This window comes from Danio rerio, chromosome 20, assembly GCF_049306965.1.
Source record: "Danio rerio strain Tuebingen ecotype United States chromosome 20, GRCz12tu, whole genome shotgun sequence".
In the NCBI taxonomy this organism is placed as follows: Eukaryota; Metazoa; Chordata; class Actinopteri; order Cypriniformes; family Danionidae; genus Danio; species Danio rerio.
The window spans coordinates 37,657,507-37,673,341 of NC_133195.1; the positions used below are offsets into that span (position 1 = coordinate 37,657,507).

Genomic DNA, 15,835 nt, shown 5'->3' on the forward strand with positions numbered 1-15,835 from the left:
GTTAAATTATTCGACATTTTAAGGTCAATATTATTAGCCCACTCACGCAATATTTTTTTTTTCAATTGGCCACAGAACAAACCATTGTTATACAGTGACTTGCCTAATAACCCTACCTTGCCGAACTAACCTAGCTAACCTAGGTACGTCTTTAAATGTCACTTTAAGCTGAATACTAGTATCTTGAATATATATACCTATATATATATATATATATATATATATATATATATATATATATATATATATATATATATATATATATATATATATATATATATATATATCTTAAAATAATATGTACTGTCATCATCGCAAAGATAAAAGAAATCAGTTATTAGAAATTAGTTATTAAAACTTTTATGTTCAGAAATGTGTTCTCTCTGTTAAACAAAATTTGGGTAAAAGACATAGAATAATTACAATTTAACAGGAGGGCTAATAATTCTGACCTCAACTGTATAACAGTTAATATGCATTATCAGTATCAAAATGTTTTAATTCTTTTTAAATTAAACTCTTTTGCTTACAACAGCTGAATTTATTTAATGTTAAAATAAAATAAAATCAGTGAAACTGATAAAGTAATCAGTAAAAAAAAATTATATTATTTCTTTGTGATTAATAATAGTAAAAAAGTAATTTAGTCCTGTGAATCATATCAGAATTTTCAGCAGTCATTATTTCAGGCTCAAAGCTGCTATGCTAGGTTCAGTTATTATTGGTCTTCTTCAATTATAGTTGAAAATAATAGCACTTATTTGCAATAATAAATATAAAAAAGCATAAATGTTGCCACTGTTACTTTCTTTTTATTGTATTTTAAATATACAAAACAACAACAACAATAACAACAACTTATTCTTTAATTTTATTACATACTGATATCAACAAAATATGAAATTCAACATTAGTTTCAATGTTACTTGAGCATCAAATCAACCTACTAGAATGTTTTTGCAGTATCATGTGCCACTGAACACGGGTACAAATAGCTGCTGAAAGTTCTATTTTAAATTATAAGGATAAAATCACAGGAATAAACTATTATTAATATATGTATTTGCAAAATATTCAGATATTTTAAGCACCAAGACCCACCTTACACAATGATGATGTTTGTGCTTGCTTTTTGAGCTGATACATCGCTTTGTGTCTCTCTCCTGTGACCAAAAACATTTACTTTATTACCAAATGCTTTAATCCAAATTGATTTGCATGCAAACCAAAAATAAGATCGACATAATATACATAATTAACACACACACACACACACACACACACACACACACAAACACACACACACACATATATATATATATATATATATATATATATATATATATATATATATATATATATATACATATATTTTTTTTTTCTTAAAACTGCCAATATCATGAAAAACAAACACAATTGCAGAAAAACGTACTACACAAAGAACACGAGATACTATTCTGCAGATTACTCACCTCCTTCTCATCTTCATATAAACGACTTGAGAGTTTTTCCTCCTTTTTGTTTTTCTTCTTTTTTGATTTCTTGCTAGCCATCGCCAAAACCCTGTGACAGATCACATTTAAAAAAAATTGTATAACATGTCTTTGTTGAGGGTTTTTTTTTCAAGATTTTACAATCATTTAAACCCCAATACCCAAAACTTACCCCGGGCAGGTTTAGGGAAAAATCAAAATTAAATAATAATCCTTACTACAAAATAAATAAAAATAATAATAATATTAAAATAAATTAATTCAAATAAAAAAAGAGTTCTAATCAAGCACCAACTCACATTTCACAACTTCAGACTTTCAAAGTTTCTTCAATACCTCCAGATTTAAAAAAGTTTAACTTCAGTGTTTGAACTCTCAGCAATGAATATTAAACCACATTGAACTAAACTGAACTGAACTTAAACTCTGAAAACTGAACTGAGACTGTTCCAATTCACTATAATCTTCTATGTGAAGCTGCTTTGACACAATGTATATTGTAAAAGTGCTATAGAAATAAAGATTAATTGAACTGAACTGAAACCAAATCACCAGGGTCTATCCACCTATTGTCTATTTGTTTGTTTGATTTTTTAAGTTCATGTTCAATACACACAGTTGAAACCAGAAGTTTACACATACTCTAAAAAAAGGAACATAGCCATTTTTTTAAATGTCTGATGGTAAATCATACTTAACGTTTACTATTTTAGGTTTGTTGGGATTACCTAAATGATTTACATTTGCTAAATGCCAGAATAATGAAATAATTTTTTTGAGAACTTATTTATTAATTTCAAGACAGTCAAAAGTTTACATAAATTTCCTTGGTATTTTTTTTAGCTTTGCTTTTAAACTGTAAAACTTTGGTCAAATGTTTTGGGTATCCTTCTACAACCTTTTTACAATAGTTTGAAGGAATTTTGGCCCATTCCTCATGACAGAATTGGTGTAACTGAGTCAGGTTTGTTGTCTGTCTTGCTCACACAAGCTTTTTCAACTCTGCCCACAAATTTTCTATAGGGTTGAAATCAGGGCTTTGTGACGTCCACTCCAAAACATTCACTCTGTTGTCCTTAAAGCACATTTTAACTAATTTGGCAGTATGCTTAGGGCCAAGTTTTAATTTCCTGGCTGATATCTTGAGACGTTGCTTCAGTATTTCTACATAATGTTTGTTCTTCATGATGCCATCTATGTTGTAAAGTGCACCAGTCCCTCCTGCAGCAAAACAGACCCAAAACATGATGCTGCTGCCCCCATACTTTCCAGTTGGGATGGTGTTCCTAGGCTTGTAAGCTTTCCCCTTTGTCCTCCAAATGCAACACTGGTCATCATGGCCAAACAGTTCAATCTTAGTTCTGTCAGACCACAGGAAATGTCTCCAAAAAATGAATCTTTTTCCCAGTGTAATTTAGCAAATTGTAATCTGGCTTTTTATTTTTTGATCCTGACTTGTTGTCTATGATGTCACACATTTATTCCTTAAATACTATTCTACAGTTGTGCCTCCAATTAACTTAAATGTTGTCAATTAGCCAATCAGATCCAAAACCTTTACACCATCATCTGAGCCTTTTCAGAGGCATAATAATCTTATTGTATGTAAACTTGACTTTCAAGAAAAGTTATGACAATTTCTCAAAAAATATCTCTTTCATTATTCTGCTATTAAGCATAACAGAAACAATTTTCATAATCCTAACTTACCTAAAAGAGAAAGTTTTGTCACATTAACATCTGACTTTTTTTAAATGCTTTTGTGCTTTTTATACAGTGTATGTAAACTTCTTATTTCAAGTGTATACAATTCTTGTTTCAGTAAGTATAGTGGTTGCATTATATATTTTTTACATAAGAATGTAGTACTATAAAGTGGCATTCTAGTCTTTTCCATGCGTTTCTACAAGAACAAATACTATATATATATATATATATATATATATATATATATATATATATATATATATATATATATAAGTAAAGTTGGATTTATATTCAAACATTCAGACTTTCCCCTTAATAATATAATTTCATAAAAGTATTATTTGCAAACTCTAAACAGTGAAATCATATTAGCAGCCAAATGACTATCAAAGTACAACATTGTTCAGTCAAATAAAATGTTAATGTTGTTTTCAAGTCACATTTGCATGCTAATTCCAATCGAATATTCAAAGTAACATGGTAAACAATATAGAGACTTCTAAATGAACGAATGTGCGAATACAAAACCAACTTTACCTCTATTATATATATTTGCCCACGCGCTACATATCGGCGATATCTAGACAGAATACAGTCCATGCTTGAGATACAGAGAACACCAATGAAAACCAACTGAACTCAACTCACAATGAATACTCGTCAGTACATATGGGAGAACATGTAACGTTACAGTATTTATATTATCTGTCATATAGACAAGCAATTGTGACAGAAACGACCAATGAATATGTACATTACAGCAGACTTGCCTTGACTCACCTAAATGTTTACAACTTACAGTCTTCTGTGACGCTGAAGGACTTCAAGAATCTACTAACGTTTTGTGCTTTAGTTGTTTTCCCTTCAACAAAAAAAAAGGTTTACCTACCGAGATGAGTGTTGTTAAATATGAAACTGAATGACAATAAGAGTAGAAAACTATATTAATATCTTTAAGAGCTGCTCACTTCTCCACACCGCTTGTACTACAGTAGCCTTTCCGAATTCACTTCCGTTTGCGTAGTTTGCGAGAAGAACACGATTGGTGCGCACCACAACTCTCTTTACGTACGCATTCTACGTACGCTAGTATAGGAAAATGGCGGAGCTCAAGGAAGAGGACGCTGGGCAACTTCACCAGGAGGACGCCAATATTAAAGGCAAAAATATTCGAATTAATTACGATAAAATGATTCAAGCGTGTTTTGAAGGTTCCCTAAATAACACTCAGCATTGAGAAATTGTGTATTGGTATGCAATGTATTTTTAATGCGACTTCAAAACTGCTAAAGTAAATATAGGCCTCCTCACGGAGCTCCACCATAGGACCTAGATGTAAATAATGCAAATGTTCAAAACGTCTACGTATATCATCGCACGTAAGCTAAAACTGATAATTCACTGGGCTGTAAATACTTTTAATCAATCGATGCATTTTCTGGGCTGATCTATAAGTTGGTAATAACAGTAATGTTTACATGTAGCAATGGTCTTTACCGCGGAGCTCCGCACTAGGGCCGTTCTGCTTAGAAACATCATCCTCGGGAAGCGGGATTGGTTACTTCATGGAAATGTGCGTTGGCTAACATACGAGGGCGCTCCAGTATAGTTGATGTATTTTAACAATTTTTATAACACAGTTTTTGCAAAGCGAGTGGCTTACCAAAATGTTATGCTCATTTACTATGTACATAAAATGCCAAACAACGACGTGGTTAAGATAAATCCATTTAAAAGGGGTTTGAAAAGACAAACAAACAAATACAATAGCTCATGACTGTATTGTTTATATAATTTGTAAAATTTTTATCTAAATTCTCAATTTTTGCAACAGAAACTCTGCTTTGATCATAACACAAGTCATAAAAAGTATTAAGTCATAGTTATACGATTTTAAAAAATTATTTACGGGAAGGAATCTCCCATTTGATGGATAGCATTTTTGTTGAAACAATTATTAATTTTTTATAGTTTAAATAACAAAAATTTGATTAAAAATGTATTAAGATAAAACAAACAAATAAATAAACAGAATATAAAAGTGCCTATTACAGTAGTTAAAGAAACTCAGTTTTGTTTTTAACAATGTAGTTTTTGAACAGTAAACCAGTGGAATGTAATAGGAATGGAATTTATAATCCAAATAAATCATGATCATGGCGTCATGAGTGGGTAGTAGCACGATCGCCTCACAGAAAGAAGGTCGCTGGTTCGAGCCAGAAGCTGGGTCAGGTGGCATTTCTGTGTGGAGTTTGCATGTTCTCCCCGTGTTATTGTGGGTTTCCTCCAGGTGCTCCGGTTTCCCCTACAAGTCCTGAAACGTGGTATAGGTGAATTGGTCAAGCTAAAATTGCCCGTAGTGTATGAGTGTGTATGGATGTTTCCCAGTGATGGGTTGCAGCTGAAAGGGCATCCGCTGCATAAAAACATATGCTGGATAAGTTGGTGGTTCATTCCGCTGTGGCGAATAATAAAAACCTCAGAATAATAAAGGGACTAAGCCGAAAAGAACATGAATGAATGAATTCATGATCATTTGAATCGGTAAGCAAAACTGGAACATCTGATTATGTTTCATAATGCAATATTTGTGGATTTGTTGTTTATCTCAACAGACATTGTGATTGACAGTAGTGCGATTCTGACAGAATCTAAGGAAACTGAGCAAATTTCCACTTGTGAAGCCTCGACTAATTCAGTGAAAATAGAGGACAAAAATGAAAACACAACCTCCAGTGCTGTGTCAGGTAAATATTACACTCCCCTATTGTGTCTCAGCATGGTTAATTCCCTGAAATGAATCATCGCTGTCTGTTTCAGAGAGACATGTGTCTATCCAGACCACACTGGAAGGGCTTGAGATGCTTGTGGATTTAAATGGAGGTATAGACAGAAGTATCACTTTATTCTGTCTGTTTGCTAAAACCATCAGCTATACCACTTGGATCTCAACCTATTTACTCATTTTGACAGCTGGGAGAAAATCTTGTCCATTGTGTCCAGAAGAGAAGTTTAAGGCCTGTTACAGTCATAAGCTTAGACGGCACCTGCAGAACTTGCACTGGAAAGTTTATGTGGAATTTGAAGGTAAAAAGTCTTGTTGGTTCTTTCTGACCAAAAAAAAAGAATTTGAAAGTTATTCATCATCTAATACATGTCATAATGTTGCTTCAGTGAAATATATTTCTTTCTCCTTCTACAGGCCAAAGAATGTGTATCTGTCATCTGCCTTGCAGGCAACTCAAGTCAAGCTTAGGCTCTGACCAGGTAAGGCTTTGAAGTGTTTCTCCCCATGTGCCTGCTTGGACTATGATTAAATTCAGGTTATACTCAAGGTTATATAATAAACATTAGTGTCATGATTAGCCATGTCAAGCCATGGTCAAGAAGATATTCTCAAGTTTTAACTAAATATCAGAATGTGAAATGGTGATTCTAGTGACTTTAAGCATGGCTTGAATGGTTATTGGTGCTGGTGGGAGTATTTCAGAAACCGTTAGTTTATAATTTCTGGAGACTAAAGGAAAACTTTTAGAACCAGTGTTGCCAGATTGTTCAAGTTCTATTTATTTATATAGCACGTTTCCAACTGCCACAAGGTTGCACAAAGTGCTTTACAGAGAAAATAAATAAACAAACTACATGGGCACATAAAAACAAAGAGAAAGTGTAAAACAATAAAAAAATAATTAAAAGATGCTACCACAGTTGACCAACACTAAACACGATTAAGAACAGGACCGTTTTGATCCCCCTTCCCACTCCCAGCACCCAATAACATTGGCGGGTTAACAAAATATGGGTGGTTTTGAAATGTAAACGTTATATGCAACTTATTTACAAAAGATAATTATGTGCTCCTACTTCATTCAGTTAGTAGTGACCAGTGCATAGCACAAACAGCATGGGCCCACCCGAAAAAGGAGGTGAAGGAAAGTTGTATTAAAATTGCATTCCCCTGACAAATCTGACTCCTCTTGGCGTGCACGTGCATCACAGCGCCTGTAGTTAAACTCACAGCAGTTTATCATGACACTTTTATCAATCATTTTATCACAATTGACAGTGAGAACTAACAATGAAGTGTTTTCTGATTGACTAGCAGCACCTTATTATGTTCAAAAGAGTTTAAAACGCCAAATGGGATGAACTTATTTCCCATTTTGAAAGTAAAACACACTCTAATAGGTAGTGTAATCTAAATGACAATAAGTGTAGTGAGAGGGAGGTAGTGTTTCAATGTGGTCCAGTTATGTTGTGTTTTTTTGACTGCTGGTGTTGGTTGCTGTGTGGTTAAAAATGATGACTGTTACAATAACTAGGTTAATTTATTAAATAAAATATTAATCTATTATTTTTGTTTGAGTTTGGGTGGGTTTTGGAAAGCTTTTAGGCTGGAAAAAGTATACATCTGGCAACACTGGTTAGAACAAGTAGTCTTTGGAAGAAATCTTTATCAACATTTTAAAGTATTTGGGGACATATATTGATTCCAAACTTTTTAGAGAAGACTGAAATTGTCAGAAAGCCCAACAATGTTTCTGAATACATACTGAATATTGCGCAGTCCAAATGCCTGGTCTAATGAGTATACATTTTTGCTGCAGTATCGGGATTGTACAGCCAAAATGTGGCTTAAACTACATAACGCATAAAGGCTGCTAGTGGTGTAATGGTGAATGCAGGGGATTTATTTTTACTTTATTCAGCCAGTTTTACCCTTAGCACCATTAGAGCATTGTTTAATGGCACAGCTAACCTGAGTATTATTGCTAGCCACGTTCATTTTTCTATAGCTACAATGTATTCACCAAGCAATTTAGTTTTTGATAAATCTAGGACTAAAAGGACTATTAGATCTCATGTATAGCACGGATGCCTATGTTAAAAAAGCTAGACAGGCAGATTAGACAGACTTTAAATGTGTGGTCAATCATTCCAGTCTATTTTTGGACTATTGTTATATGTTAGATTTTCACAGACAGCTCAGTTTTAGCCAAGACGTTTATGTTTTGTCTTTTAGACATATTTTAATCAAAACATATTTACTGGATATCGATCATGTAATGGCTACTTATAGCAGGACAATCCTCCATGTTGAAAGCTCAACTTATCTCAAATTAGTTTCTTATACATGGCAATGTTCAGAAATTGTTATATATTAATATATTCATTGTATTTTTTTAAATATCCATGTCCTTTAGCCCTTTTTGATTGTAAATTGAAAGCATTTATCTTTGCCAGTTAATCAGGAAAGATGATTCATTGTTCATTCTCTTGAAATATTCTGTTAGTCTATATTTTCGTCTCATCTTCAGACTCCAGGTAGACTTGTGGCTCATTACCACTGTGTGGTTTGCTCGGTCACTATCGCTCGCAAGACAGACATGATCAGTCATCTCAAACGCCACATCAACAAGGGTGAGACAGAGGCCAGCTATTCAGGAAACTTGGATGTCCCATTTGAAGAACCTGGTGAGCTTTTACTGTCGGAGTGAAATCTTTTAATGTTATTGACTCTTCCTGGTTTGATGTGCTTTACTGACATAACAGATTATTTGTGCTGACAGCACAGCTCAAGGTGAGACAATAGCCATCAAAAGAGAACTGCCTGAACTGGATGCCAGTTTCTTGATGTGGAATGATGGGATTGTTTTCATGAAAATAATGTTTTCATGTCTTTTCAGATAGCATGTTAGGAGTTATTACTCTCCTCTGTCTTTTTAATCTTTAAGTTAACTGTACCAGACTTCTCCATTGTGATTTTATATGTCTTTCGTAGTGCCATGTGGACAGGCCTATGAGATCATGAAAGAGCTGGGCACCAATGTCCAGCTCCTGCCCAACCACACAACACCCCAGAAGACAGACACCTACTTCAGCCGCAAGATGAAGACAAACAGGTGTTGCTTTTTTGAGAACTGTGCATTTTCTTCAGAAGTCTCATAATCAGATTTTAATGTGTACATGTCCGGCCAACATTAATCAAATATTTATTTCTGCCTTAGCGTTATTAATGGAACTGAGGTTAAGGTTTACTTGATATTTAACATTCGAATGATGGTGGTAATAATATTTCCATGCTTAATAATGTATTTGTTGAACAATAATCAACAGACTCCATGTAGGCCTGTTGTTAAACCATAAACAATATAACCTTCATATTCACATTGTCCTTATTTTATTACTGACTAAAACTAAACATCGTCTCTATGTGACATTTGTAGGCAGTTGGTGTTCTGTTCTTTAGCAGTTCTTGCTGAAGAGAGGAATCCACTCGAATGTCTTGACGCATTTGGAGCAACTGGTAGGAAATCTAGGCTACATAAAGACTATCTGATAACTGATGATAATAATACATTTGTCTGCTACATATATGATAAACAATTGTATGAATATTTACATTAAATACTGATCCCTTTTGTAGGTATCATGGGTTTGCAGTGGGCAAAGCATCTGCGTAATTCTGTAAAAGTTACTATAAATGACATAAACGAAGCTTGTGTTAAGATGATCAAGGAGAACTGTCATCTAAACCACATCCGAGTTGAGGGGAATCGTACGGGCCGGCAGTTAGACGGAGCAGGAGATCCAGAGTCGCCCATTGCCTCCGTGGAGGTGGTAAAAATGGATGCAAATGTCATCATGCACCTGAGACCCTTTGACTACATGTAAGTGAATAACTGCAAAAATAATCATAGTACCCATGAATAACTATTCAATAATTATAATTATTTTCTTTAAATCAGACATCTCGATCCATTTGGGACGGCTATAAACTATCTGGACGCTGCTTTTCGCAATGTTCGAAACTTGGGGATAGTCTCTGTGACATCAACTGACACTGGTTCGCTTTACTCCAAATCCCTGAATGTGACACTTCGACATTACGGTTGTCAGATCGTCCGAACTGAGTATTACAGGGAACTGGCAGCACGCATGGTATTGGCGTCAGTGGCCAGGTGTGTGGGTCTTTCTTAGATAAAAAAAGTGAAAGTTTGCCAACTATCTTGTTAAATAGATTGTTCACCAAAAAACGAAAATTCTGTCAATAATTAAGCCGCCTTTCCACTGCACATGACAAGCGGCAGACCGAAAGTCATTAATTTCCAATGGAGAGTAGTCCGGAAGCTAAGTTCCGATCATCTCCACATGTGGATAATTCCGATTCCATTTGAACTGCGGATTCGTTAAACTATTAGAACTTCTGCGACTAGACCGGCCGACCGGATATGATGTATTACAGTGTTGTTCAAGCAGATCTGTGTGCATGAGATATGAAATACTTGCTTTATGTAGTTTTTTTTAAATCAGAAAAAGTCTATATCAAAAAAAATTCTATTTATAAATGAGTAATAAAAAATATTATTTTTAATCTTGTCTCCACATTACCTCCAAAACTTTAAGCAGTCTATGATGAGTTTCTACTATTCATTCATTCAACCATGGTGAATGCACAGAGAATAAGGGCTTTTCCACTCAGACACCACTGCGAGAATCAACTTCCCAAGGTGCACGATAAAACTGAATATTCTGTGTGACTGCCACAAGGGGACGTATTCCAACAGTCGTGTGCAGTGGAGAGGCAGCTTTACTCACTCTCATGTTGTTTTAAATGCCTTTGATACACAAATTAAGATAATTTGGATTAAATCCGACAGCTCTCGGAGATGGAAATGCTCCGGATATGTTCAAAGTCCAGAAAGGTACTAAAAAGTGGTTGTTTAGTGGTTCAATCGGCATATTATAAAGCTACGAGAATACTTATGTGCGCACATAAAAAAAAGGACGACTTTATTCAACAGTTTTTTTCTCCTCAGTGTCAGTATATTTTGGAAATGAACATGTGCACAATATACTGACACTGAGTAGAAGAAACTGTTTTCATTTTTGTTTTACATCTGCACAAAAACATTCTCATAGTTTGCTAATATTCCGAAGGGCATCTGTTTTGAGTTTTTTTTTTTTTTTGTATAAGTCGGGACCATTGCTATCTGTGGAGGATAAGAGAGCTCTCTGATTTCACCCAAAATATCAAAAAAAAATTCTCTAATGAGAAGTCTGGTGAGTTTGGAATTACATAAAGGTGATTAATTAATAACTGAATTAATATTTTTGCGTGAACTAACACTTTAATGCATGTATATGCAGGGCAGCTGCCCGATGCAACAAAGGGATTGAGGTGCTGTTAGCTGTGGCTCTTGAGCACTTTGTCCTCGTGGTGGTGCGAGTTCTCCGAGGGCCCACCCAGGCAGATGAGTCTGCTAAAAAACTGCGGCAGCTGTTGCACTGCCAATGGTGTGAAGAAAGGGTGTTCCTCAAGCCAGGAAGTATGGTGGAAGGTGAGAAGTCAATTTGGCAAATAAGCAGCTGCATCTTTATTGAGTCCCAATAGCCTAAATTGCCAGTACTGGCAAAGCTTATGGGTTGATTTGAATGGAGATGTACTTGTAATATGGATACCTGCCAAATTCAAATACAGTTAAAGTCACAATTATTAGCCCACCTGTGATTTATTTATATTTTATTATATGTTTATTTATTTATTTTTCAGGTATTTCCCAAACAATGTTTAACAGAGCAAAGAATTTTTACACAGCATTTTCTTTAATATTAATACTTGACTGAAAATTGAATTCCCTTGCTTTAAGAACACTGTGGTCACAATGTACACAGTCTTTATGGTTACTTCCCATAGACTTTTATAAGCACCTTTATACTGTACAAACTGTATATTCTATCACTCTACCCAAAAACCCAACCCTGAAATGAAACAATATGCATTTATACATTTTCAAATTATTGAATTTTGTGTGATTTATGATACATTTTTCTCATGAGGCTAAAAATGGAACAAAAAGTCGAAACGTACTGGCATTGCTATATTTGAGTAAACATAGAGACTCAACAATGCAAGGAATGTACAGTATCTAGTGATTGTAAACAAATATTATTCTGATTTGTTTGTTATTTTGGCTCCAATAAAAGCAGTTTTTAATTTTTTTAAAAATTATTTTAAGGTTAATATTATTAGCCCTATAAAGCAATATTTGTTTTTGATTGTCTACAGAACAAACCACTGTTATATGATTTGCCTAATTACCCTAACTTGTCTAATTAACCTAGTTAAGCCTTTAAATAACACTTTAAGCTAAATACTAGTATCTTGAAAAATATCTAGTAAAAATATTATGTGCTGTCATCATGGCAAAGATAAAATAAATCAGTTAAAGAAATTAGTTATTAAAACTATTGTGTTTAGAAATGTGGTAAAAAAAATCTATAGGAAACAGAAATTGGGGAAAAAATATACAGAGGGGTCAATAATTCTGTCTTCAACTTTAAATACTGTACCTAAATAGTTAAAGCATGTTCTTGCTTGTGGTATCAACAGAAAACCTGTACAGACAGCTGCCTTGCCAATGCCATGGGAGTATGCCAGGAAAAACGGCAGTAGAACTTGGACCACTTTGGTGAGATGATGTCTTATTTTGATGATGATGATGATAGGACTTAGTAATGCATGATTCCTTCATTATTCACCATTACATTTTCTTTTTTTTTTTATATTATCTTTGTTTGATTTGATTTTTATCCATTAAGGGGTGGTCCACTGTTTAACACTGGGTTTCTGAGGCGGATGTTGGTTGCGGCTGTGCAGCACAATATGGAAGACATACAGCCGCTGGTGAAGACTTTGATCTGTGAGGCTGACTGCACCACTCTCAAGCCTTTCCCCGTCCCGGGACACTCTGCCCTCTCCAATCAAGGTGTGTTTGGGTGTGTTTAGACTATTACTTTTTGGTTTTTCCAGTAATCTTCTGAAATAACAGGGCCTTGACTTCACTTTTGCCTTTAATTTTGAATATTAACACTGACTTATTTTTATCTCTAGTGGAGTGTGGTGTAGTCATAAAAACTTTACAGAAAGTTGAAGAGGCAGATACATCTGACCAGTCAGGTATTGATTGCTTTATCTTTTATCTGTTGTTCTTCTCCCTGCTGTTAGGAATTTAAATGTCCCCAGGATATCCTAAACTAAAAGATTAATTCACCTAAAAATAAAAAAGGTCATAATTTACTCACCCTCATGTTGTTTCAAACCCATTACTCTTCATTTCGAATTTGAAACACAAATTATTAGGGTTGTTCACCCAAAAAAATGAAAATTACCTTGTGTGGTTTTAAACCTTTGAGTTTCTTTCTTTCATTGAAACCAGAGGAAAATATTTTTAAGAATCCTGGTTCCTGGGTCCCATCGATTTCTGTAATAGAAAAAATAATTACTATGGAGTTCAACAGGTGCCATCTATTAGTATTTTTCAAAGTATTTCTTTTGTGTTTAACAAAAAGAAACTCAAATCGTTTTTCTGAACAAGTCTAAGGTCAGTAAATGAATAATTTGGGGCTGAACTGTCCTTTGAAATCATTTTGTATGAAAGCCCATAGATTTATTTACTTATGCAAGTCAATTAGACCCAACTTTTGAAAAGATAATCGAGATTAGGAGTAATCGAAATAGACATTAGCTATGTTTCTGTCCGCCTATTTTTAGGTGCATTTTGGAGATGCACATAAAAAAAACGGTCAATGAAAACGCCAAGATGCACATAAATTTTGAAAACGCACATTAATAACATATGCACATAACTGAGTAGGATAAACTTGCATAAACTACACTTTTACAGATGAAATTCCAGTACGCACATTAAAAAAAGGTCATGTGATTTTGTTCTAAGAGATCATGTAATGATGAAAATGTGTGTGAATAGATAAACCAGCAGGCTGAGCACACTGTAAAACATCTGAAATGTTGTTTTTGTCATTTTAAAACACCTTAACCATTTTAGTATTAGTGTTATTAATTACCTTCAGAACCAAGAGAGTCTGTGCTCTGTGTCTTCAAACGTTCATTGCATGTCAGCATTTGTCTTCTGATGCGCAAGTCGTTTATTAAATAAAGAAAAGATTCACGCAGCCTCTTCTACTGCAGTAAATTCCATTTTTACTGTTGATATTTGGCGCTAGTTCATCTAGAAGTGACAATTTTGTTTGTAGTAGGATGGAAACGCTGCTTTATTTGCACGTCTTTTATGCAATATTTTAGTTTTGTGCTTAAATTGAATTAGCATATTTAGATGGAAACATAGCTATTATCACCTTATTTGACGTGCATAATGTTGTTTTTATTTCTATAAAAGTGGACACACAAACTAAACGCATCAAATATAATAAACGAAAGTTTAAATATGTTGAACCATTTGTATTCAGGGAAAAGAAAGACCACAGGAGACGACGGTGGGAATGTGCTGAAAAAAGTCAAACCGGACACCTCTTTGGAGCATCCAGCGTTCTACTACAGCATCCATCGGCACAGCATTCGCGGCATGAACATGCCCAAGTACGTCAGTGCAAAACCTTTACATAAACAGTCATGCATTGCCATCCTGTGATATAATTGTCTTTTCCTCTCTAAGGTTGAATAAGTTCCTGCAGTATCTGACAGAGGCTGGGTTCAGAGTGAGCCGTACACACTTCGATCCAACCGGCGTGCGAACTGATGCCACCCTGGCTCAGTTTAAAGAAGTGCTAACAAAATATAGTGTGCCCACTTACTCGTCCGCTCCTCAGAGCAGTGCTATCAGCTCAGACCGACGACAAACTCTCTGATTTCAGATGCGAATGTAACCAAACCAGAATTTATATTTTGTCTAGAAGATCTTGGAAAGCAAAGAGGTCACTAACTCTTTCTTTGGCTTTTTAATTGCTGATTTATCGATGTTTATTGCAGATTTAACAGCAAGAGAATTTCATGAAAAGAAAACAGATTCATTTGAATGAAAATTGTTGTTTTATTTTTTGTTTATTGTGGATTGCACTGAGGCTTTGATCCATAATGGCTTCTACAGTGTTTAATTCACCATCTTTGCTCACAATGATACAGTATTATTGGCTTTTATTCTTTGATGTTTGAATGTTTAATCTACTCAAATAATTTATGGACACTATTTCAGAGGTGTACGTTGATCTGATTTTCTATTCCACTTTGTTTTTGCTTCATTATTTTAACAGTTGTTCTGTATAATATCAATAAAGCATCTTCCCTCATTTGTCTTGTCATAATTTGAGAACATCAGAGTGACACTTGAGTAAATCACACAAAAAATATGTGAATATAACTGTGTTTTTTCCACCCTTTCCAAGAGTTTTGTATGTTTTCAGTTTTATGATTCATCAGCTTGATCTATGTGAAGTATTTTTTAAATTACCGCCACACCTTTTTATTTATGTAGTACAGTGTCTAGAACTCCCTAATATGTGCTAAAATTAACTTACTGGTATGGTAATTTGAATAGAAACCGATTGTGTTAGGAGATATTATAATAAATTCAAGTCTGTCTAGTGCAGGGATGGGCAAACTTGATCCTTGAGGGCCGCTGTCCCTGCAGAGTTTTGTTCCAACACTAGTCTAACACACCTGAACAAGCTAATCAGTGTCTTCAAGATCACTAGAATCTATAAGCAGGTGTGTTTGATTAGAGTAGGAGCTAAACTGTGCAGGACACCGGCCCTCCAGGACCGAGTTTGCCCACCCCAGGTTTAGTGTGTCAGGAATGTACAGTATTATATTTCAC

General features: G+C 34.6%; 2 protein-coding genes across 16 annotated transcripts in view; one reads left to right on the forward strand and one right to left on the reverse strand.

Annotated features, from left to right (window-relative positions):
* The window catches only part of swt1 (SWT1 RNA endoribonuclease homolog), a 68,833-nt gene that overhangs the window by 40,619 nt on the left and 12,379 nt on the right, over positions 1-15,835 (reverse strand). For 4 of the 15 annotated variants that reach the window (XM_073933522.1, XM_073933519.1, XM_073933517.1 and 1 more), the window contains exons 1-4: positions 4,169-4,208; positions 3,981-4,062; positions 1,473-1,563; positions 1,102-1,163 (exon numbers count right to left, since the gene is read on the reverse strand). In XM_073933522.1, coding sequence (XP_073789623.1) covers positions 1,102-1,163; positions 1,473-1,553 — 143 coding nt within the window. In that variant the 5' untranslated portion in view covers positions 1,554-1,563; positions 3,981-4,062; positions 4,169-4,208. Of the gene's footprint in view, positions 1-1,101; positions 1,164-1,472; positions 1,564-3,980; positions 4,209-13,373; positions 13,466-15,835 lie in introns of those variants that run through there. The other 11 variants (XM_073933523.1, XM_073933520.1, XM_073933518.1 and 8 more) reach the window with 3 other exon arrangements.
* On the forward strand, positions 4,289-15,308 carry trmt1l (tRNA methyltransferase 1-like). Its single transcript, XM_682939.8, has 16 exons — positions 4,289-4,360; positions 5,816-5,947; positions 6,021-6,083; positions 6,174-6,287; positions 6,403-6,467; positions 8,519-8,675; positions 8,983-9,103; positions 9,428-9,507; positions 9,628-9,871; positions 9,950-10,162; positions 11,352-11,542; positions 12,595-12,673; positions 12,804-12,970; positions 13,096-13,161; positions 14,472-14,601; positions 14,678-15,308. The coding sequence occupies exons 1-16, from the start codon at positions 4,300-4,302 to the stop codon at positions 14,868-14,870; spliced, it is 2,076 nt and encodes a 691-aa protein (XP_688031.4). The 5' UTR covers positions 4,289-4,299; the 3' UTR covers positions 14,871-15,308.

What these genes read in the sequence shown, in the direction of transcription:
- trmt1l (XM_682939.8), top strand. Translation starts at nt 4,300, where the DNA reads ATGGCGGAGCTCAAGGAAGAGGACGCTGGGCAACTTCACCAGGAGGAC. An exon ending in GCCAGGAAGTATGGTGGAAG is followed by an intron (nt 11,543 to 12,594) that starts GTGAGAAGTCAA and finishes TGGTATCAACAG; the next exon opens with AAAACCTGTACAGACAGCTG. An exon ending in GTAGAACTTGGACCACTTTG is followed by an intron (nt 12,674 to 12,803) that starts GTGAGATGATGT and finishes TTATCCATTAAG; the next exon opens with GGGTGGTCCACTGTTTAACA.